This window comes from Monopterus albus, unplaced genomic scaffold (assembly GCF_001952655.1).
Source record: "Monopterus albus unplaced genomic scaffold, M_albus_1.0 scaffold251.1, whole genome shotgun sequence".
NCBI lineage: Eukaryota > Metazoa > Chordata > Actinopteri > Synbranchiformes > Synbranchidae > Monopterus > Monopterus albus.
Window position 1 is genome coordinate 331,402 of NW_018128131.1, and position 22,475 is coordinate 353,876.

General features: G+C 45.3%; 1 protein-coding gene and 1 long non-coding RNA gene across 8 annotated transcripts in view; one reads left to right on the forward strand and one right to left on the reverse strand.

The window, feature by feature from the left end:
• Nucleotides 1–13,235, forward strand: part of LOC109972227 (uncharacterized) — a 56,041-nt gene extending 42,806 nt beyond the window's left edge. The window contains exons 3-4 of the long non-coding RNA XR_002276661.1: nucleotides 12,032–12,143; nucleotides 12,363–13,235. This is a non-coding gene — a long non-coding RNA (uncharacterized LOC109972227). The remainder of the gene's footprint in view (nucleotides 1–12,031; nucleotides 12,144–12,362) is intronic.
• bahcc1a (BAH domain and coiled-coil containing 1a) overlaps nucleotides 1–19,090 on the reverse strand; it is a 31,365-nt gene extending 12,275 nt beyond the window's left edge. For 3 of the 7 annotated variants that reach the window (XM_020620945.1, XM_020620944.1, XM_020620940.1), the window contains exons 1-12: nucleotides 19,003–19,089; nucleotides 12,346–12,471; nucleotides 9,866–12,134; nucleotides 8,874–8,988; nucleotides 8,558–8,757; nucleotides 7,880–8,041; nucleotides 6,188–6,450; nucleotides 5,449–5,794; nucleotides 3,609–4,568; nucleotides 2,088–2,257; nucleotides 1,745–1,881; nucleotides 1,434–1,550 (exon numbers count right to left, since the gene is read on the reverse strand). In XM_020620945.1, coding sequence (XP_020476601.1) covers nucleotides 1,434–1,550; nucleotides 1,745–1,881; nucleotides 2,088–2,257; nucleotides 3,609–4,568; nucleotides 5,449–5,794; nucleotides 6,188–6,450; nucleotides 7,880–8,041; nucleotides 8,558–8,757; nucleotides 8,874–8,988; nucleotides 9,866–12,134; nucleotides 12,346–12,399 — 4,793 coding nt within the window. In that variant the 5' untranslated portion in view covers nucleotides 12,400–12,471; nucleotides 19,003–19,089. Of the gene's footprint in view, nucleotides 1–1,433; nucleotides 1,551–1,744; nucleotides 1,882–2,087; nucleotides 2,258–3,608; nucleotides 4,569–5,448; nucleotides 5,795–6,187; nucleotides 6,451–7,879; nucleotides 8,042–8,557; nucleotides 8,758–8,873; nucleotides 8,989–9,865; nucleotides 12,135–12,345; nucleotides 12,472–19,002 lie in introns of all 7 variants that reach the window. The other 4 variants (XM_020620941.1, XM_020620946.1, XM_020620943.1 and 1 more) reach the window with 4 other exon arrangements.
• Between the last annotated feature and the right edge of the window lie 3,385 nt (nucleotides 19,091–22,475).

Here is a 22,475-nt window from a genome sequence, read left to right on the forward strand (position 1 = left end):
AGTGGCAGGAGCGCGGCGTGCTTTTCGTAACACAACATGGGGCTAATCAGTCCTCAGTCTGTTGCCCGGTCCATGTTCAGGACTGTCATGTAATTCTCTGCTGGCTTGTACATGTGCTGAAAGAAAAGGGACTACACCCTGACTGCCTTGAAAAAGAATCAAAACATAATAGAGAGACAGACTGCACTTTACTGTACTGTGACCTGTACAATACCCTACCATCTCCATGTCAACCACTGTCTCTCCACTGCACGTCCCTGGAGGGCCCTGGCCCATTACCCTTTCATTTGGGTGTCACTGTCACCCAGCATCAGCATCCCCACTTCAATCAGTACTGGCCTGGTGTGGGGGCAAGTGTACATGGGTAAAGGAAGAGTGGAGGTGACACTGCAGAGGAGCAGCTGGGAGCATTGTGGACCACTGCCCAGAAACCACAGTGAGAAAAGAAGGAAGGAGAGAAGATGGGGAGCAAGAATGGCAGCCTTTCCAAACCCTCATGACAAGGCTAACTGAAGCCTGACAGCAAACTTTTATCCCATAGATCCTTTTGGTTTATCAATTTCCCCACCACCACCAAACAGCAATGATTTCAGATTGAATAGGACCCTTGGTTCTTGAAATATCTGTCAGTGTCTTTATTTCTGTACACCTATTTATTCTACATAAATTGTTTTCCCCTCCTCCTACACACACGCCGTATGAAAGCTTATCTCTAAGTGCCTCGACTGCCTGACCATCATGTCTCTGGACTCCTGGTGACCCTGTGGGCCTGTAATGGCAGTGGTGTGTCACATTTCTGCTGCTGGGACAGATTACAGGGTACTCTAATTACATCCTCTGCCTGTCATCCCCCTCCAGCCAGCAGCCAACTCCACGTAGCACAACTCAACATGCACAACAATGCCACTGAGAAGAAGAAGCTTTATTTTATTGTAACACTGTGACACGTACAACAAAATTTTGTTTGGAGCCGAGGGCCCCGCGCCGCCATCACTGCAACTTGGGGGGTTCACTGTCTTGCCCAAGGACACTTCAACATGTGGACTGCAGGCACCAAGATTCGAAGCCTCAACCTGCTGGTTGGGAGGCGACTGCACTACCCACCTCACTACTGTCACCCCCCCACCCCCCCATGTCTAGCTGGGTTAAAACCTAATGAGAGCCATGAGTGGTTTTGTAGGTTTGTATAGTCCATATTTCAAGCATACATAAAATATTCTGTTCTTGCAGACACACACAACTGACACCAGTTATATCAGTGTTGAATTAATTAGAAAGGGTTCAAGTGAACATCCTTGAATGGTTCAGCTGTGTTCTCCCATTTCCTGTTTATGCCAATGAGAGGCAGTCCCTGTATGTCGGTGATACAGAGGGGCTTATCAGGCAAGACTGGACTGTAGCCAGTTAGCGGAGATGGGCTGAGTGATACTCACTTCACTTTTCTCTGCCCCTCAGATGAGGACACTGGACCCGTAGTGAGGGTTGGTTTCCGCTTCCTTGGCCGCCCTGGTCCTCGTCGCGCAGGGCTGCGAGGTGTTTCCTCCTTCCTGCTTACACACACAAATGTAAACACACAAGTACACAGAGAGGAACTAAAGTACTACACATACGTTGTAGCAGCAAAGAAAACAAAGGAATGCACTCTGAAACAAGCAAACAAGCTGAAGTTTTCATTCATTCTGGAATCTTTTATTGCAACAAGTGGTGATGAATGTGACATAAAGAAGGATAAAGCTGTACTCACTGATGATCATGTTTCCTCTGAAGTTTTGCCAGCTCCTTTTGCTTCTCTTTGTAGCGACGTTGTAGCTCAGCCAACTTCACACGCATTGCAAGCTCAGGACCTTCCATTGTTTCCATACTACCCTTGGCCGGGCACACCTGCAGTATGCAGCATTAGTGGTTATTTTTAACATTAAAAACAACCTTAAAAGTGAAAGGAAAACACATTCTTAAAAAATCCATGGCACTTAGTCACACTTTCTTCCTACAGTTACATATTCTTTTATTTATGAAAGACAATAAAATCCAATAGGATCCTTTAGTTTTGGAGTATCAGCACTGGCACATTGTATATTTAGTCTTACTGGTTCATTGCGAGGCGTCCAGCTACATTTTCTGCGTAAATTGAGGATCTTGCGAGCTGGGAAGTGTCGTCCTGAACCCACGCTGCTGCCTTCCTGGGAGCCCAACTCTAGTGCACGTGCTGTGGCTAGGGTAGCGAGGCTCTGGAGGTCAAACATTAGCAACTCCTCTTCTGTTAGGTACAAAAAATAAACAATAACAGATTTGATTCACAGTTTTTTTCCATGCATGCTTGATTTAAAAATGCTACAAGTGAGCAAAAAACTCCTTTCACAAAATTTGTCAAAAGAACCTAATGTCGAAGTGAACAGGGACGTGGATGTGAGGAGGAAAGAATTTGAAGGAAATTTGGCACAGTATGAGGACGCAGCACCTTGTTGTTTTGGAGGTCATACCAATATGGGCTCAGCAGATGCTGCTGCTATGTCAGTAGCCATGTGGGCCAAGCTTTTTCTACATAGCACTTCCTGCCTGCAGCACTGATCAGACTACTGTATCTGCATTAATGTTTTGGACTTTTTACGGAGATGGAAAAATATATTTTATTTACAAGGTTACATCGTCTTCTATCTTTCCATGAATAAATAAAAAAAACACTGATCCTATTCACTTGTTTTAGTACTCGTTTTGGTAAAGACTATGGTTGTGACTCAAAAACGACATGTGCCACTTCCCTGAGCTGTCAACAGCATCACCTCAGGGAGACATCACTAACTCTGGATTCAGTTGATGATACCCTTTTTATAGAAGCCTCTTTTGGGAGCAGTTAAATGCATTAGGATGCTGTGGTAAACACAAAACATCCTTTTGCATAAAAAAAACAACACATTGCTCTATGAAAAACAAGGAAGCTTTTAAAGGCACTTTAAAACAATGGGGTCTAATTAGCAAGGCAATGCTCCAGGGTGCTGAAAACATCGGCTGCTTTTGTGATTACACACTAACTTTCAGTAACACATTGTGTTTGGAAGAAAAGGACGCCTATTGGTGTCTTTTTTTTCTTTTTAAGTTAGTATATGTATTTGCAACTGTGTGTGTGTGTGTGTGCATTTGTGCACACGTGCATCAAACTGGCAGGGTGGAGAGACAGATACAGCTCCCTAAGGAAAGATGGAAGGAAGAGAGAGGGACTGAGAAAAGGAGGTGTACACCCCGAGTAGTTTAAGCTCTGTCCTCCTAATTCTTCTCCCTCTCCTGGTCTCTACATCATTAGAACAGCCTTTCAGGAAATAAAAGTTCCTTTAACACATCAAAGAAGAGGAACGGCAAGCAGGCATGCAGACTGCTTCTCTGGGGATGTGTTACAATCCACCAGAGCCTCTTGAGGCCAGTAGGAAGAGGTGTATCTGTGAGGGAAAGCAGAGCAACAGAGGCTAGGCCTGGGGTGGGAGTGGGAGTTTATTTCAGTAGACACAGAGGAAAAGGAGGATAAACTATGAGGGAGAGGTGCATTCTTCTCATATTAGAGAAGATATTGTGCATGTTAATGTGTATGAGAAATGGAAGACCCACTGTCCCCTCACCCTGGCTTTTTCCACAGGTGTGCTTTTGCTGTTGCAGCTCCAGATCTGCCAGCTCACTCAAAAGCTCCATACCCTGGTGGGGGTTGCGTTGTGATGGGCCAATTGATCGGGTGCTAAAAGGGAACAAGGGAAATGGAGGTACGTCTGTGCAGAAGGCAGCAGCAATCAGCAGTTCCAGACTCCAGTAGCAGGGCACAAGAGGTCTGGGGGGCACGGTAACATTTGCCTGGCTTGGGCTAGGGGCACAAGCTGAAGCAGGGGAAAGACATACAAAATCCACTGAGGCATCATCAGGGGTCCTCTTGTTCTTGTGCTGCTGCTGCTGCTGCTTGCTATCCTTTGCTCCCTCGAGTTCTGGGGACTGTGAATCAGGGGCTGCAGGGGAAGCAAGGTCAAGCTCAATGATGGTGGGCAGCTCTGGCTCTTGCTCGCCAGGCATGCTGACATTTTGAGCATGCTCCACCTGGCTCTCCTCACCCGCCGCCTCATCATCCTCTTCATCGTCCAAGGTGATGACAGCTTCTGACCTTTCAGGCTCCTTTGTAGAAAGGGGGACTAGATAGGAGGCAGCCTCACACACTGGGCTATCAGAAGGGGGGCAAACCAGCACCTCTTCCTCAGCAGGTCCTTCCTCCTCCACCTCCTCCTCTCCAGGGACATAGGTGGCTGCTGTCACCTCTGCTACCTCTACCTCCTCCCGCTGTTCCAGAATTCTATCAGCCAGCCTGTCCTCCTCTTCCTGCTCCACTCCTTCAGGTGAGAGTGGCTCTGGGAGGGGCCTGACCACAGCTTGACAGTCTAGCGTCTCTCTGAGGTTGGAGAGAGACTGGGGAGCATGCTCAACAGGCTCTACTTGGACTGCTTCCAGGTCGGCTGGCTCAGCCAGTCGAACATCCTGGGGGGAGGGCCCGCTCCTGTAGCCCATGGCAATGGCAGGATAGGTGTATCCAGGAGGCAAGTCTTCAGAGAGAAAGAAATATAGATAGAATCATCAATTGTCAGTCTTGAATAAACAACATCGATGAAACCTCCTTCACAATGCTGTCATTTGTGACATTTAATCTGATCTACAGAAGAAAGCACAGTTGCTTTTGAAGAGGGCCATACATTTAGAGGTGTTGTGCAAATCTAAAATCCTTATACATCAGATCCATTTTGATGCCTTTGAGGTCACAGGGGGTGAAAAACAGGAAAAGGAAATGAACTGCCATAATCTCCCAGCGGTAGGAAGGATAGAGCACCATATGCAACCTTGTGTGTGTGTGTGTTATTTGAAGTGGGTCAGGCTTTTGGTTTATCAGAGCATCTGACACAATTCTCTAGCATGCAGTGGCCATTAGCCAGGCATTAATGATGATGAAGAGTGCGTGGTGTCTGTGAGGATGGAGGACAGATGAGGGCCACTATTGAGGTGTTTCTCAGTCATTACTGAGGTAACGGTACTGGAAAACCCCAACACAGCTGGCAGCCATTTTCTGCAGCTCTGAGCTGTTCAGTCAGTCAGGGCCTTGCCAGCGGAATCACTCACACATATTACCACAAGAAAGGACCATTAACAAAAGTAGCTATTAATTATACCCAATTACCAACAGTGCTGCTGTATCCTAGAATCTACTGTCCTTTTTCTGTTGCTATGTTGGACTTATTTAGCTGCACATCTGTAACCATCTCAAACTGTTACAAACGGCATGTTCTCTGACAGGCTTTCATCTGATGTTATCAGTGTCTGTCATTCTTAACCCAAGCAGTGCATCAAGGGCAGTTAACTTAATTGAGACAATTGTATATAATTTCAGGGCCGCATATTTTTTTGTGTCTGCATATAAATGCTTTTGCTTACCAGGCTCCAGAGACTCTGGGTAATCCTGTGGGGGCTGTCCCTCTACCCTGTTGTCTTGGGTTTCACCCCCCTTTGGCATCTGAGGTGGGGTTGGACTGATAGCAGGTGAGTGAGGGGCTGCAGCGGCAGGGCTGGGAGCAGGGCAGGGTGTTGAAGGAGTGCTTTTAGGATGTTGTCGCAGTGAAGGGGACTGGCAACAAGGGGACAGGTGAGCAGTGCAGTCCCCAGGGGGAGAGGTGTTCCTCTGAGGTGGGTTGTAAGAATAGGGCTTGGCAGGTTTAGATGTTCTGGGTTCCAAAATGAGTTCCTCTAGTTCAACTGAGGGCTCATTTGGCCGCTTCTGCATCTGTGGCATAAAAGTTAAATAATTTTTATTTCCAGATTTGCTGAAGGGTCAAACAAACCCTGAAAAATCTCAACAAGTGAATGTTTGCATTAGCAATGTGATAAGCAGTTCCTTGTAATCTGATTATTTGACACCAAAAGCTACTTGCTCTGCACCAGGGATATTTAAAGATTCACGCAGTTGCTGTGAGAAAATCAGCATATCCCAGAAAAAAAAATATATTAGAGGAGTTCAAAATAGATTAAACAGTAACAGGCTGACTAATGAGTCACTTAAAGACTTATCATTGTATGTGTAGATAGATAGATCTGTGTCAATCTACTATGTTAATCAAACAACCTTGACATGAAGAACTCTTAATTTGTTTCTTGCACATTTTGACTTTATATTCACCTGTGCATTATGAGTGGCCTGATGTTGCATGTCGGCTCTGAGCTGCTGCTGCTGCTGCTGAGGCTGAGACTGTGGTTGTGGCTGCTGTGACTGGTAGCTCTGGTGCTGATGCTGATGCTGGAGCTGTTGATGCTGCTGAAGCGCGTACAGCTCCTGTTGCCGTAGAAACTGTGATCGGGAGTACACAGCAGGATGTTGCATGTGGGAGGGTGGGCCCCGGGCACCATACACAGGAGGCCACAGCCCTGGCTGCTCCATCACGTCTAATGAGAAAACGGAGGAGGAATGTGACAAAGGGTGGGTTACCTTGGAACAAAAGGACATGCACACACATACACACTTTATAAACCTTTTCCTTTGGATTCACACACACACACAGTGTGTAACACAATAGAATACGACATTGGTTTATCCATATCTCATAATCTGCATCCCACACAACCATTTCAAAACAGTGAAACCATTATGGATCATTTAAAATTCATTGTATTCACATTTTATAGCAACAACAGACATCTCTTTACAAAAAAAACAACTTTTTGACTTAAAAAAATTATCATTTCCCAAAACAGCTGTAATCCCACACTCTCCCCAACTCTGAACAGAAAGCTTTTCTTAAGAGCTGCCTTGAGAATTTGCTGAATTGCTTTTAAAAAAAAAAAACAACTTTAAAAAAAGGTCATGACAGTGATGAAATGCAAACAGATGATGGTTGTAAGATGAATACAGTGAAACTACAGAGTTGTGAATGCGTGTTTGTTTTAGGCAGCCTTTCTGTCTAAAAGTCCTGCCTGCGCAGCCAAACCACAGAAGACGGTCCACAAAACAGCTTAGTTCCCATGTCTGTGGGTGCACAACTGTTTTCATTATGTGGCTTTAAGGATCAGTACAACTTGATATGGGTAATGTACTATGACAGTGGTCCCACTTGGGAAGTGGTTCCAGACTATAGGAACCACCAAACTGGTAAATGCAACACACAAAAAAATTTAAAGCACTTCTCATCAACAGTTATCCTCAAATTGACTCGTCCTTCTACCCCTTGTCTCTAGTGCCTAGACACACCAAAAATCCTTGTTCAGAGACATAAACTTGAATACTCAAATGTTTCTTGTGGGAAAGCTTTTGTGGATGCACTCCCTTTCTCAGCTGAAACACCTGTAGTGCAGAGAAGGAAACGTACCGTTGATGATTGTGAACTAATTAAATTTCACAGTCTGTTCACCAAATAAGTCTACAATGACTTTCGAAAAGTGATCTTTCCCTCTCTCTCAAACTTCATCTTCTTTTGCTGTGGTACACAGTGCATGTATGTGTATGCGTGTCACACACAAGCACTATTCCTGGTGGGCAGGTGGTATGGAGGAAATGTTGTGAAATGAACTGAGTGTGTTGGTGTGCATCAGTGAGGGAGCTCATTAAAGTGAGGTTCATCGAGATTCTTCACAGGGTCACTATGTTTACCAACGGTTCTTGTTGGCCCCAGATTATATGAACACTGAAATAACATTGTGTTGATGACTAGTGGGAAGCAAAGCTATGAAGTATGAGATAAATTTAGCGAATGTCTTAATTTGTGGGGATTTACATGTGTGTGGCAGATTTTAAGGATAGTACATAATGTGCATGTGTGAGGCTGAACAGTACAGAGTCATTTGGTTAAAATGCTTTAGAAGTGCACTTTTAGCATACCCAGGTGATGGGTTACAGGATGTGCAGGAGGCTCCGTGGGCAGGACCACCAGCTGGGCAGAGGGGTCTTGAGGCAGAGGCAGGACCGGCTGCAGAGGGCCTGGCATGGCTGCAGAAAATCCTGGGGGAAGGTTCTGATGCAAGGCTGTATGACCTATACCTGCTTTATAAAAAGGTCCGTTTATATCATGTAGCCATCATATTCTACAGAACGAACAGCTACAAAGTATATTATGGCTATTAATCATAATCACTAATTCATTAAATCACTTATAAACCTGATTGGGAACCAGTGAAAAGTTTTATTCAGCATACTGTAAAAACCTCACTGAATTCTGCACAGATATTGAGATGACACTCAACCTTGAAGGCATTCAAGCAAACTTTTGCAGCAAGATTATATAAAAGCACAAGGGCATTCAAGCAAACTTAACATTTGCAGCAAGATTATATAAAAGCACAAATGACCTGCAAGTAGGCGGAACATAGTCAGTCGATAATACACAATTAAATATTGTGTGTTGGACCTATTCCCGGATGGGGAAAGCAAGACTACACTACCCTCTATATGATCTCTAACACTCTGTAAAGAATACTTAAATGAAACCAGTGAGGTCACAGAGTTGAAATAAGTACACTTTTAGTATCTTAAATTCCAAAACTGTTGATATTCTCTCACCATATGAGTGTCCTGTCATCCAGAGAGATGGGCTTCCAGTTCTTGGCATCCAGTGATGGTGAGCAGAATGTGCCGCAGGATCTCCTAATTGGCTAGACTGGAGGGAGGTCCCACCTGGGACCATGAGATGAGAGGTGAGGTCTCCGTGACAGCTGTTGGAGGAGTGGATCCTTGCAAACTCTACCCTTTCCTTATTATCCCTAACATCGGGATAACGCAAAAAATAAGGAAATACAAATGAAGATCAGTATATTGAAAGTTAATAGCAATATAGATTTGTATTGGGTTTTTAAGAAATGGCTTTGCATTTGCTTACCTGATGTATGCATCTCTCTCTCTGTCCAAGCAAGTCAGAGCTATCTGTTCCCCGCTCATCCGCTTCCTCTCGTCCTCGGTGGTGGGATCTGAAGGATACATGGGGCGTGGGGGTCCTGTGAGACAAACATTAACTTAACTATTAGGTTTCACCAGTGTGTCTCCTGGTGAGGACATATTCCCAAATCTCTCACGATTTCTCAAAACACAACCACAACTCACTTGGACTACTGACTGTTTATTAGTTACCCTGTACACAGACCTTGTATATACTTCTCTAAGGTCATAGTAACCATACACTTATATATTTTTCTGACCTATTTATTTTGATTATTTCTGACCTGTTTATTTTATTTGCCTGATTTATGTATTTATTTCATCATACCTGTATTTCTTCTCAAAAATGAAATCACTCTTCTGGATTATTGAAAGACTAGATTTAGATTTACAATAAGATTTAGATTAAACCAAACCGTTATAGCCCACTGTTTTGAGAATGGGTGGACAGTGAATACAGATCCAGACAAAGACGTATGATTACACACTGTTGCTATATTTAAAATAATGGTGCGGCCGAATTTATTTTGATTGGGGCTGCTAAACGTAATAAAAAGCAAGACTGCGGTCTATTTTGTCATAGCCAGACAGGGAGCAATAGTGGTTTGGAGCAAGGGTTAGTAGGAGTAATACTGACATAATGTTAATTATTATTCTTGTGTATTCACAACATTTTCTCAGATTTTACTTCATGGGATTCCAGTATCAGTAGCTGTAAAGTTCACTTCTAACAAGAAAACTAAATAATACAGAACTCAGAGTCTCAACACCTTCTCCAAAATATCTTTTAGCTCATCACTGCAAGCAGTGCTCAGCAGAGCTGATGTTTTTTTTCAGCTTTATTTTAACCTTGTTTTCTCTGGTGTCTTTAACAGCTCACAGATGAAAAAAGAAAACTGTTTGTTACCTCATGAAGCAGTGATCTAGACTGCTTACCTTTGACAGAGGGATGTACCCTGCCCTGCCGGCTGTTGGGATGACTATCTGCTGAACGACAAGGTGGCTCCCTCTGTCTGGCCACCGCCACTGCAATCCCCACTGGTGGCTGTCGCACCTCACTTTCCCCGTGACCTGCTTCCCCCATGTCTCGGCTGCGCCCACTGTAATCAGGGCGCTCGTTGTCATTAGCTGGGCCCTTCCTGGAAGGTAGATTCTGTTTGTTGCCCTGCAGGGCACAGCTCCCCCCAGCAGGACCTGATTTGAGGCTCCCCAGGCCACCAAATGGGCTTTTCTGGGAGAGGAGCAGTGGCTGTTGCTGGTTGCTGTACTTTAATAAACTTTTCATGGCACTACTCTCCCCCTGAGTTGGACCCTGGGACTCAGGTTGCTGCTGCGGCTGCTGCTGTTGCTGACTGAGTAGAGGTGCAGGTGGAGGCTGGGGGGGAGGCAGGCTCATTCCAGGTTGCTGCTGGGAGTGTTGCCCACCAGCGCTTCCTAACTCCATGTAAGATTTCCTCTGTTCTTCTTCGGGTTGTGACATGTGGTGAGGAGGCCTCATAGCCCAGGGTGGCACCGTGGGCTGTTGGTGGTGATGCTGCCCACTGCTGTAACCATAAGGAGACATGTCCATTTTTCTTTTCAGCTCCTGACTAGTACCCTGGTTCAAGTCTGCAGGGGAAGGGGCATCTGGGCCAGGTTGGCCATGTTGCTGGTGGCGTATCCTGGCTACCTTTTGGCCGTCTCTCTGCAAGGAGCAGCTACCACCAGTACCAGGGCCATGGCCTGCCCCAGCCCCACTATGCTGACTCATGCTTTTATTTCCAATTGGGGAGGAGTTAGGTGGGGGTCCTGAATGGGAACAATCTCTGTAAGGAGAAGTGTTGACAGAATGAGGGACAGAATGTCCAGCCTTAGGCCCCTGGGGCAGTGAGGGTCTGAACACATCCATGTCCACAGCACTGTTGATACACTCGGCACTACGTGATCGTACAACCTGGTGCTGCTGTTGGGGGTGCGGAGGTTGTTGCTGTTGGGGAGCTGGTGGAAGCTGTGAGGGCTGAAGGTGTTGGTGGTGAGACTGCATCCAGTCTGGAGCCTTCTCCGTCTTTCTGTATGGGTGCTGCTGTTGCTGTTGTTGTTGCTGCTGCTTTCTGTGCCAACTACTATGGTGCCCACTGCCTCCATTTTTTTCTATTACCTTGTCCTTGGCATTGCCGCCTCCCCCTCCACTGCTCCCACCCTGGCAGTCAGGGTTACCAAGCTGGAATGGCCCACTCGATTTCTCTCCCAGTTCTGCCACAGAAGGTACAAATGTGGGGCCTGTGATTTTAGGTTCCCGCCCAACATTGGCAGGCCCCCTGTCATGTGAGGCAGGGTTGGCTAGAGGAGCTGAAGGGGGTGGGCAGAAGAAATCTGGGTGGTGGTGTGTATGGTGGGAATGATGTGGGTGGTGCGGGTGGCTGGGGTGAAGCTGAAGGCAGTGGAAGCTCCCTGGGTGTGGATGTGTATGGGGGTGAGCATGAGGATGTGGGTGTGTCCCACCAGCAGTAGAACCCATGTGTAAGGGTGGAGGCACAGAGTAGGACAGAGAGTGGTGGAATTGTGCCTGACCCCTTTCCAGACAGTCTGAAGGTTGTTCACTGATCCTCATCTCCCCACTTACCCCCTCTTTTGTGCAACGACTACTGCCGCTGGACCCCATATGTCTCCCCTGGCTGCTCCCCCCACCCCCCATAGCCCCAAGGACCGTGCCTTCCCCCCCACAGCTGGGCCTAGGCTTTAGTTCCTGCTCCAGTTCCCCCGTCGCCATTTGGCATCTTGCCATTGTGCAAGCATGCGCTGAGGGGCTTGCCCATATTCTGAGGGTGCTCCTTGCTATATTCCATCGTGAGTGACGCCTTGTGCCTCTCCAGGGCGCGACTATTGACCTCCTCCAGGGGCAGTGGGTGCTGTGGATAGTGCGGGTGCTGCTGATGCAAGTGGGAATGGTGGTGGTGTGTGGACTGGGGTGGCTGGTGGCCATGGTGCTGTTGCTGCTGCTGTCTCTCCTTTGCCTCCTGTTTGCTACTGGACCTCTCCTTGTCCTTGACAGATACCACTCCTCTCTCAACAGACCCCTCTTTAAGACTCTTATGTAGACCTGCATCTCTGTCTCTGCTGCAGGACCCCTGAGAGTGGCCTGAACCTGCCCTGGACATTGATGGCAGACCATGATTAGCTGAGATGAGAGGAGGCTGGGAAGGGAGACCTCGGATATAGAAGTTTTCTAAGAGAGGTAAGGCAGGCCAGTCAAGACAAATGCATTAGTCAAGAAAGGAAAAGACAGTGATAAAATTAGATTATTCAGAGCTCATGATAGTGTCCCTAGGCATCCTTATATCAGTAGCTCACATCAAATTACACCATACTATGCTCTATAAATTGGATTTAAATGTCTTATTTCTGTCTGATTAAATTGTAATCATCTCATGCCTCACCTTTCTGGGTATCATAGAAACGGTGCTGCCCATAGAGAACTCCACTGTTGGCATGGTGATCCAAGTGGCTCATGGGAAGGAAAGTGTGAGCCAGACTCCCTGAGAATCGAGGATACCCTGGAGCTGCTGAGATGGATAGTGGAGAAAGGGAAGGAGAGAATTGATAAGACAGGACAATAACCACCAAGATGCAGTTATCCAGACTAACCCAGTATAATCCTTTAGGTCCAATGCAGCTGGTGGTGTTCATACGCAAATAAGTCTGCCTGTCATGTTTGCCTTTCCCGCCTGAGTTTAGAATGCAAACAATACAAGACAAGCCTGGGGATTGTAGTAATGTTTGAAATTTATCTTTAAAACATATGGTTCTTTCTTTATCTCTCTCTCAGAACTGGCAGTTGCACCTCCATCTATCTGAATGGAGTGATAAGGACAGATTTGAAGCTTGTGTATACAATGAAGTGAAACCTTTACTGACCCACATCAGAAGTATAAGGTCATTTGGATGCGGGGCTTGTAAGCCAGTACACCTGGGCTTATTGCATCAAGCCCATCTGGAGGACATTTACAACACAACCAAACACAGAACTAATTTTGTAATGGGACATTCAAAACACAAATTACTTTGAAGTTGGAGGAGGGATAAAACACAGAAATGAAAGCCCATCATAATATTAGGACAAAAAAACAGCATCACTATGACAACCCACTTCCATGATAACCGGGGACTAAAACATCTAAACTAATACCCTATGTATCTCAACTGCACAACCTTTTCACACACCTGCAAAAAAATAGATTAAATAATATAACTTACTACTTTATTTTAATGCTTTACTACTGTAAATTGCAAACATTGGGCAATAAGGTCATATGACATTTTTTCCTGACAGCAGAACTATGTAACTACTGTAAATATTCCCTACTGGGCATATTATGTCATATGATACTGACATCAATATGAAACTTAAAAAGACCTGCGCTGTCCCCATCTAATGCTGCGCGCATGACACAGAACCTATATGAATCACTAGTAGTGAACCAGTTTCAGGGAAGGAATGAAAGAGAACAGAGAGACATGTTGCTTCTTTTCTAATCCATTTGCCTGTGATCAGGACAGACGGGTTGTCTGCTGTACACCAGCAGCACATACAAGCATCTCAGTTACCTTCGAGTCATCCACACAAGTCCAGCTGGATCACATCTAATTTTCCCTGCTTTACCACCTGTCTCTTCCTGCAGCCTCACTTTCGAACACAACTCGCACAGATTGAAGGAAGAAGGAGGGAAGAAAGAGTGGAAAACATGGCTCTACAAGCTAAATGAAAGACAGACGTATTTGTGTTGGCAAGCAGAAGACCTGATCCCGGAAAGTGCAGATGCAGTTCATTTGGCCTTGTGTGTGTGTGGTTTGGGGACAGGAGGCTGGTCCCCACAATGTAGTTTGTTGAGTTTTTATGAAAACGATGCGGTGTAAAGTCAGAGCAAGTATTAACTTTGGTTAAGGGTAGGATAAGGGTTACGAAGTAGCATTTATGGTTCAGGTTAGGGTAAGCCTCCTTTAAGTCTACAATATGTAGAGACCCAGTAAGTGAAAAAAACAAGTGTGTGTATGTGTGTGTGTGAGTGAGTGCAACACTATGGATTTTACAGCAGCTCCAAGTGTTAAATGTCTCACTTTCTGCTGGTGTAACAATGGGGCTGGTGCTGTGAGCTGGCTCTGGGGAGGGAGGAGTGTTGTGGTGGGCTTAATGACCTCATCTCAGAGCGGCCTCCGCATCCTCCCATCTTAATTAATGAAATGCACAGAGAGGGCAAACAGTGCTGCAATAACACAGGAGGTGCTGCTTTCTGAGGAGGGCAATGGGGTGATAATTACATACCCTCACGTTTTCGTTCAGCAATTTTTTTTTTTTACCTCTCTTACTCTTTTGCCTCTCTACCCTTTTGTTTCCGTCTCATTTTTTGCTGTCACGATTAATAAGCACACACTTTCTGCCAATTCAGCAGAGGGAGGAGGGGATTCTTTGTTTGAGCAAGACGTTTTCCTCTGATTTTGGAAGGGAGAAAAGCAGAGAGCTGTTTGGTAGTCTTTATCCAAGCTAGGAGAGGCTTTTTTAAATGTTTTTTTTTTATTTTTTCTCTGCAGCATCATGTTGTTTGTGAGCGTGACAATTGACAGCGTAATCCCTTTTCACAGTGTGGTCTGGCTGTGCCCGATAATGCCAGCCTGCTCAGTTTCAGCATGCACTCCACTGGACGGCAAGAGGGGGACTGCTGGGCACGGCAGAGCCTATTCAGCCATTAATCTGGCCAGGAGAAGAGAAGCTGCTGCTGCTGCAGGCGATGTGAACAAGGTCTTAGTGCAGTCTGCTGACTGCACAGCAGCCTCGCTCTCTATTGCTCCCTCCACACACTCACACACACAGAAACAAGTCAGCATTGGTGAGTGAATGACAGAGGGAAGTTCACAGCACATGACCTCTTTTCCACGGACGGAGCAGGGGTGAGAGGCAGAACAAACAGATCTGCATCCCAGGGAGGGATTTCCAGAAGTTCTGAAGGTATTTCTCACAGCACAGTGGGTTGAGAAAAGCAGGCTGACAGGGAGGACAAAGAATGGAGCTGGATATAGAACAGCAGCTAGAGGCAGAGGAGAATTAATCCTGCTAAATAAGAGGCAGACGACAGGGTATGTTGTTACCATCCTCTCTCTAATCCTATCCAGTCCTCATGTACCTGCTCTGAAGACACCATCCCAGAAACATTACTGATGGAGGTTTCTTCACTTTTGCTAAAAGGTAAAATAACATAATGGCTCAACCGTATATTTTCTCCAGGGAAATAGCTGTAACTTCGCAGAGATAGAGAGACAGAAGGACGGAGATTAAGTATGGCAGAAAAAGACCAAGAGGAGAGGAGGAGCAGACTGAGCTGCCTGTCAGGTCTGCTAATTGAGAAAAAGTGACAGAACCATCAAGACGCAGAAAGGGAGGAGAAGAGGAGAGGAGACGAGAGATGTTTGGCAGAGGAGGGGCAGTACTGTGGTGGATCTCCTCAGGTTTGACTAATTGAAAGGAAGGGATGCAGGCTGGCACAAGCGTGCGAGAGAGAATGAAAGAGGCACAAAAATGGGAGAGAGGAGAGGGGGTGCAGCTTAAATCCCACAAAAAGAAAAGCTAGTAACTGCTCACAGAAGGAAAGATGGACAAATGAAGAGAGGTTGTAAAGGCGTATCAAACAGAAGTGGATCAGAGAGCTGTGTGCAGGCAGTTGTGTATGTGCAGGCATGTGTGGACGGAGATATGAGACTGCGATTGTTTTTGTCATAATGTCAGAAGTCATTTGGATGACAGCCAGCTGGCCTCAGGCCTGTGAGAAACCCACAGTTTTTTGTTTAGTTTTTTTTTCACCGAGTTGATTCATTCGGGTTTATTCAAGTGGCTCCAAACATGAAAATAAATCTTTAAGAAGCTCAGTGGGTGAAATCATGGCTTAAACATTTTACACCATATTTATTAAAATGGTCACTACAATACATCAGCCTTTTGCCTTTTTTTTTTTTTTTTTTTTTTTTAATTTTTTTTCCACTTGAATCCCCCTAGTCTACGGTTCCCCTCAGCAAATGAACAGACAGTCCTATGTCCACACATAGGACTGTGTGTACCACTACACACAATGGCTGTTACTGTACTTGGCAATCAAGAGATGCTCTGAACCAAAATAAAACCCTCTTTTAATCCATGCAACCCTCTGAAATCATGAAAGCCACTAATGGTTTAGTTCTTGGCACTGTCACCTTAAACAAAAATTGTAAGACATTTGTAAGACTGTGTACTGTATACTTTCTCTTTCCCAACACAATAAATCTTGACGTAAATGTCAACACTATACCACATTCACTGATTCCCTGCCAAAGTTATCGTGATACAAAGGACCGCACCACCACTGTAATGTGGTAATGTTATTTATAGGTTTTCTGAACGTGTCACTTGGCTAGTGGTTCATCAGTCATGCTCCCAACAGAAACGTGGTCTGTATGCACGACTTAACCGGACCTCTCTGTACGTATACTCACATCCCGTCCGAGCTGATGTCCACGCCAAGGTGGATTATCTTAAGTTAAAAACACATCTTCTTCCCTGTGATTTGGCCACCCAGCCCAAGAAACTGAGCTTTGAAAGTCCCTGCCTTAGTGGACAAATATAAACTTGACTGTTTTCTTGTAGTGTGGACCAGAGAAAACTGATATGTATGATGCATAATTGTCGGCTTGTTTTTCAAAGACGGGTCAAAGTATTTCTGCTCAGCCAACTGTCATGTCAGATTCCGTCATGGCTTCTTCTGTATTTCAGAACCAATCATACATTGTATACATGTGCTGCCAAAGACATATTTTTCTAGGTTCTATTGAAAACAAACTACATGAGCATAACATAGCAATTTGCTTGACGGTCTGTGTGCAGCAGCCCAGGGGTCACCACTAGGTAGCATTTAGAGCTGTCAATCAAGTCAGTTTTATGATGTAATACTACAAACAACTGAAACAAAGAAAACTGGTCAGACTAACCAGCCTTGTTTGTCAGAATTCTACGTTTAATCACACTCCTTACCAGGTGTTGGCAGTCATGCATGTTTCATAATTTGCCAGATCGTCTTCTTATTAATATGCTGCATTAACTATAAACGATGAAAAATAAAAGTTTGATCATATGATTTAGCCTGCTCCGTACACTCACAGTTCATGAGTGTATCCACACTAAGTGAACGGATAGCAGTGACTAATTAGAACATTGTTATCGTTGCTCGATACATGGTAGATTTTAGCTCTTTAATCTCTGGAAAATGTGTCAGAAAAATAACAAAGACATTCTGCACCATGACAGGTATATGCCAGAGACATGCAGATCATACAGTAATCTTTGAATACAAATTTGAGCTGCTGTGCTTGCGCTTTGCATGCAAGCAGCCACTTTAAAAACACATGCAAAAAAGGAAATATCTTTAAGGTTACAAGTGACACACTAATGCACCAACACACACACAAGTCAGTGCTTGCTCTGCTGCTGGTAGGGTTCTGCTGACACCCGGAGAGAGGAGGCGAGAGTCTGGGTAATTGTGCCGCTCATTTTGATGACTTGCTTTTTATGCAAAACAGGAAAAAGACAATATGCAATTATCTTGAGGAGGGAACAGCTGAATGTGGTTGATGAACAGTCTGGATTCAATCATGCTCTTAGTGCGTTATATGCAATTAAACTGCAATAGAGATAATGGCCTCCATTGCCAACTGAGTAATAATCCCGGTCATAATCACCTCCATTACTTTTATTAGGCTTGGCATTATCATCATCACTCTTATTAATATTATTCTACTTTTCCACAAGAAGAAAATCTTTGACAATGAAACCCTGAAACTATGAGATGAAAGAAACAGTGATGGCTACAAAATGAGTTTGGAGGGAAAATGTTTGACTGAAGTAATGCTAGGAAAAAAAAATCTATTCTCTGTGTTTATTTGAAGAGGTCTAGAGTTTCACCTATTCTCACCACTGTAGCAGCTGTCCACTGACTTCCCTGGTGGCCAGAACATGAGAACAAGATGGGGGAGGGGAGGGGAGGAAGTGGCTAGGATGCATCCAATAGCTTAATACATTCACCAAACAGACAGCAGCTCAGCTGCAATGCAGCCAATCACCCCCAGCAACACAACACATCACACAACTAGGGCACCACTGATCAGTGACCATAAGTAAACACTCCCCACCGGCATCCTCCCCCCACGGACTAACACCTGGGCTATTCTTAGAAAATGAATATATACAAAAGGGCTGAAATTAAGAGTCCATCAGCCCCAGAGACTGTGGCTCACTAGATGGCATTGGATGGCCATCACATTGTGTAACTATCAAAAGCTTCTGGACGTGTAAAACGTCCAGAAGTGAAGTCACAGGAAAACACATCTTGTATTAGTGGATTTCGCTGGATAGGTCTTACATTTATCTCACATCTGAATTCCCAGAATACTCAAGCAAATACTTTATCCTTGTTGGACTTCCTGTTTGTATCTAAGCAGAAGTGCAGTGATGTGTTGGACTCAGTGTGTGTGTTTACATTGGCTGTTCACACATGTGGGTGTGCGTGTAGACAGGGTTTTGTAATACCAAATGTTGGGCAGGAACCACCCTATTAAGCTATGATGGAGACACCAGCTGAACACTCTGCAGCCTCTGCAACTTTTTCGCTGGCCCACATTTGCACTTTCTGCTTCAGAGAGACTCGACAGACATTCTTGCTGACATGAATCGAATACCACAAGATTCTTTGGCTGAACTTTTGATCCCATGTCCCCATCCAGAACCCATGGCACAGTGCTCCATCCCAAACATGCTGGGCCCTGGACTATTTTGGTGCATAAATAAACGGGTGGGAGCCTGGCTCTTGCTAGATGATTACAAACCGTGCTTTAGTGGAAACCTAATACGGGCCAAAAATACACTATATCAGGGTAACAATACACCCTGCAAAGCTCTGTCCCCAGTCCTGTCAAGATATGAATAGGCCTGCTGCACTCCCTCAGCCAGACAGTGCAGTCAGATGAGGGGGTGAGGCTGTGTGTGTGTGTGTGTGTGTGTGTGTGTGTGTGATTTGAGGTACCTTCATGCGAATGGGGAAACCAGATTTGCGAGGCGCTGGAATGGGGTCCACCCCGAAAGGAGGGTGAGGAGGGCGAGGAAGGCGGCCGGGAGGGGTGAGACGGGTGGGAAGGGGGGGAACCCAGACTACTGGCGAGAAAGGTCCCCATGAAGGAGGCGGAGGAATTGCCCATCAATCCACTGCCTGCATTCCCACAGGTACAAAGGTAAGAAGAGAAAACATGGTTAAAATTAGAGGAGTGTACGTACACTATGACTATGAATGTGAATGAAAAGGGGAAAAAACTGCATCATATGTAGATGGAAATGTAAAAGGATGGAGCCCACTGGCCCTCTACGCAGAATCATTAAGCCGAGCAGATTTGATCATTACCCTGGGGAGAGGGTGAATGAGTGAGTGTGAGAGAGAGAGAGTGTGAGACTTTCCTCCCCCTCACTGACAGCAGAGTCGCCTCCTCTCGTCATCTCTCCCCTCACACCGCCTCTCCCCATGGGCAGACAGAGGCTCATCTCACAGCTGAGTACACACTTTCTCAGGCTCTCTCCCTCTCGCTCTCACACACTTTTGCTCCTGCTCCCCAGTGTCCCTTTCTCTATTTCTCTCCCTCCCTCCATTATCTTATGCTCTCCATCTCTCACTTTCATGCCCTCAATCTCTCTTATTGCTCTACTCCATTTAACCTCCTCTTCATCTCTTTCTTTCAGTCTTGCTTTCCCTCTATGTGACTTCAACAGTCCTGTTCTCTTTCTTCTTCTTTGGTCTTATTTTGCCTTTTTGCTCCTTTGCCTTCCTCCCTCTGCTTTGTCACAGAGGCTCTTTCCTTTCTTCCCTTTCCCTCCTCTGTTCCATTTCAATGACTAGAAATACTCTGGTCCTTGCCTCTTCCCAGCAGTCATCGTTTCTTCTTTTCTTCCCTTTGTACCTCTTTCTTTCTGACACATAGCACTGCTTTGCTTTGTTCTTTACTCTAATGATGGCACCAGCAGAGCAATCTGTCCCTGGCTGGCTGAACTGTGTGTTTAACAAGACTATGATGAGTAATTGACCATTTTTAGCAACGCCCACGTGACTAGGCGCTGATTGTCTATTATGCATTGCTGGGCAAGCTGGAGAAAACACACTGATTAACCACTGCTTAAACTGCATTGCCACTACACGCTCGCCAGCGCACTTGAGCGAGGGGCCTCGGTGCCCAGCTCTTTGCAAATTCATTTCCCCCTAGTCACACTGCCGTGAAGTCTCATGCATATGTATGAAGATGCCTGGATGTGAGCACACATGCACATACTTGCACACTCACATTAGTGTATCATACACTGAGCACACAGAGCTAGATGTTGAAAACGTAGGGGAGAGCGGCATGGTAAAAATGTATCAGTCCCTCATGACAAGCTGCTAAAACAAGGAATGGTGTATTATTTCACTTTCTTTAAGCATGAATCAGCTCAAACATGAATCAATCCTTTTCTGGGAGTATGACAATAACTGCGTTAAAGTTTTAATCAGCCAGGTAAGTGAGCACATCCCCTGGGCAGATATGAGGGATCAACCAATCAGGCTGCACCAAACTGCCAATGGCTCATGGACTCAAGCATACAGGGGTGTGTGGGCACACACACACACACACACACACACACACACACACACACACACACTTTACACATAGACATAGGCATCGATATGCTTTCTTTTCACACATTACACCACATCCCCCGACAGGTGAAAATCCCCCACAGTACCAAAGGACTTTACCTTGAAAATTACCATAAAACCTACCCTGTGTGTGTCTGTGTTCATGTTTCGGTCTGTCACAAACTCATGGAAAAACAGTAACAGTCATCTTACTGTTTAACTAGCACATTAACTCCAACACCTCAAAAAAAAAAAAAAACCACAGGAGGAAATTTAAAAAAATGAAAGTGTATTTTATTGGTTTCATTATTGATTGCCATTTTCTTGCCATTTAATTTATTGTTTTCATTTTATGGATTGTCTGGTACATCAGAAAACCTGCAATAAAATGTTTTTGTGTCAAAGTCGGCAAAATTAGTCATAACTGAAACAAAAGTTGTTGTTGTTTTTCTGATACAGTACTAGGGACAAAATACATAACACATAAAAGCAGTGGGTGAACATCCACTACCACTGCAAACATTTGTGGGATAAAGCACACAAAATATATGAGAAGGACTTCAGTCACATGGATGCTTTATCAGCATCATACATATCAGTGGAAGGCATTGTGAGGTACCCTGATCTCATATAGTATCAGTGCTTTACCCCTTTTTAGCCTCCCTTCCCCTCTCTTCTGCCACCTCCTGTTACCCTCTGTTCCTGCAGAGCACTCCTGGCACAGCTCTGTGGAGGGCAGCGTGGGTGTCAGGGGCAGTGGGGAGGGTGGGGGTGGTGGACTATGGCCAGCATGCTCACCAGGGATACATCCAGGCCCCATCCTTTAGACACCCAGGGCTCCTGTATGGCACCAACCTCCACACTGCACACTCGTCTGCCCCTTTTTCTGCCTGTCGCCCGCAGGAACCTCAGCTTTCCTCAGTGCCTCCGGCTCATATAAATCACCTAATCCTCCTGCATTATTAACAGCCTCACCCCAGAGAGAGAGAGAGAGAGAGAAAGGGTGAGAGAGACATAGAGAGTGACAGAGAGGTGGCAGAGCCCCTCTTCACACACCAAGAGAGGAGAGAGAGCCTCTGCCAGAAATACAAGTAGAGGAGAAGCACAATACATAGACAATACATACATAGAGGTTTAAGCTGGAAGAAGGGCTGACCATTGGTCCAATCTGATTAGTAGTAGGTACAGAATAATAATGCAGTGGCCTTCACCCCTGTCCCTGTTGGCTGTTTTCTGATTCCACAGCATGCAGCTCACAGTAATGACCCCCTCTCTCTGCATTATATCTACTGTTTGGCTCCTGCTGAGAAATATACAGTGCATGATGCTGCACAAATCGGTTTTTCTCTTGCGTTTTGCTCAAGCATTCACATAACACAGCTGAATCTAAGGATATAAGCTGCACTCATACTATGTCAATATGATGGCCTCCATGAAATCATTTAAGATGTAAAGAATCAAAAGTGTTGTGAGGAAACACACATGGGCTGGTCTCCCTTAGTATTGGGGTAGTTTCAATTTGGGTGCCAACCAAAGCAGTGCCCACACCATAACTGTTGTTTTAGCAGCTTATTAAAAGTTAACATGGATCCAGGGAGCCTGCCACCACTGCAGCAACTCCTTGTGAAGGCTGTGTAAATTCTCAGCCATCATTTTTTAACACTTTGTTTCTCTGGTTTTTAAGTGGTGCCTGCAGTGTCCTTCTTTGGGCTTGTAAGAAAATCAGGTCATGTGCATCCTAATCGATGCAAATCCCTGACAGCGATGAAGATTAATCCTATTAGAGAATTAAAGGAGAGAGGAGCCCTGGAATGGGGGAACCCCACCTCCCGTCCTGACAT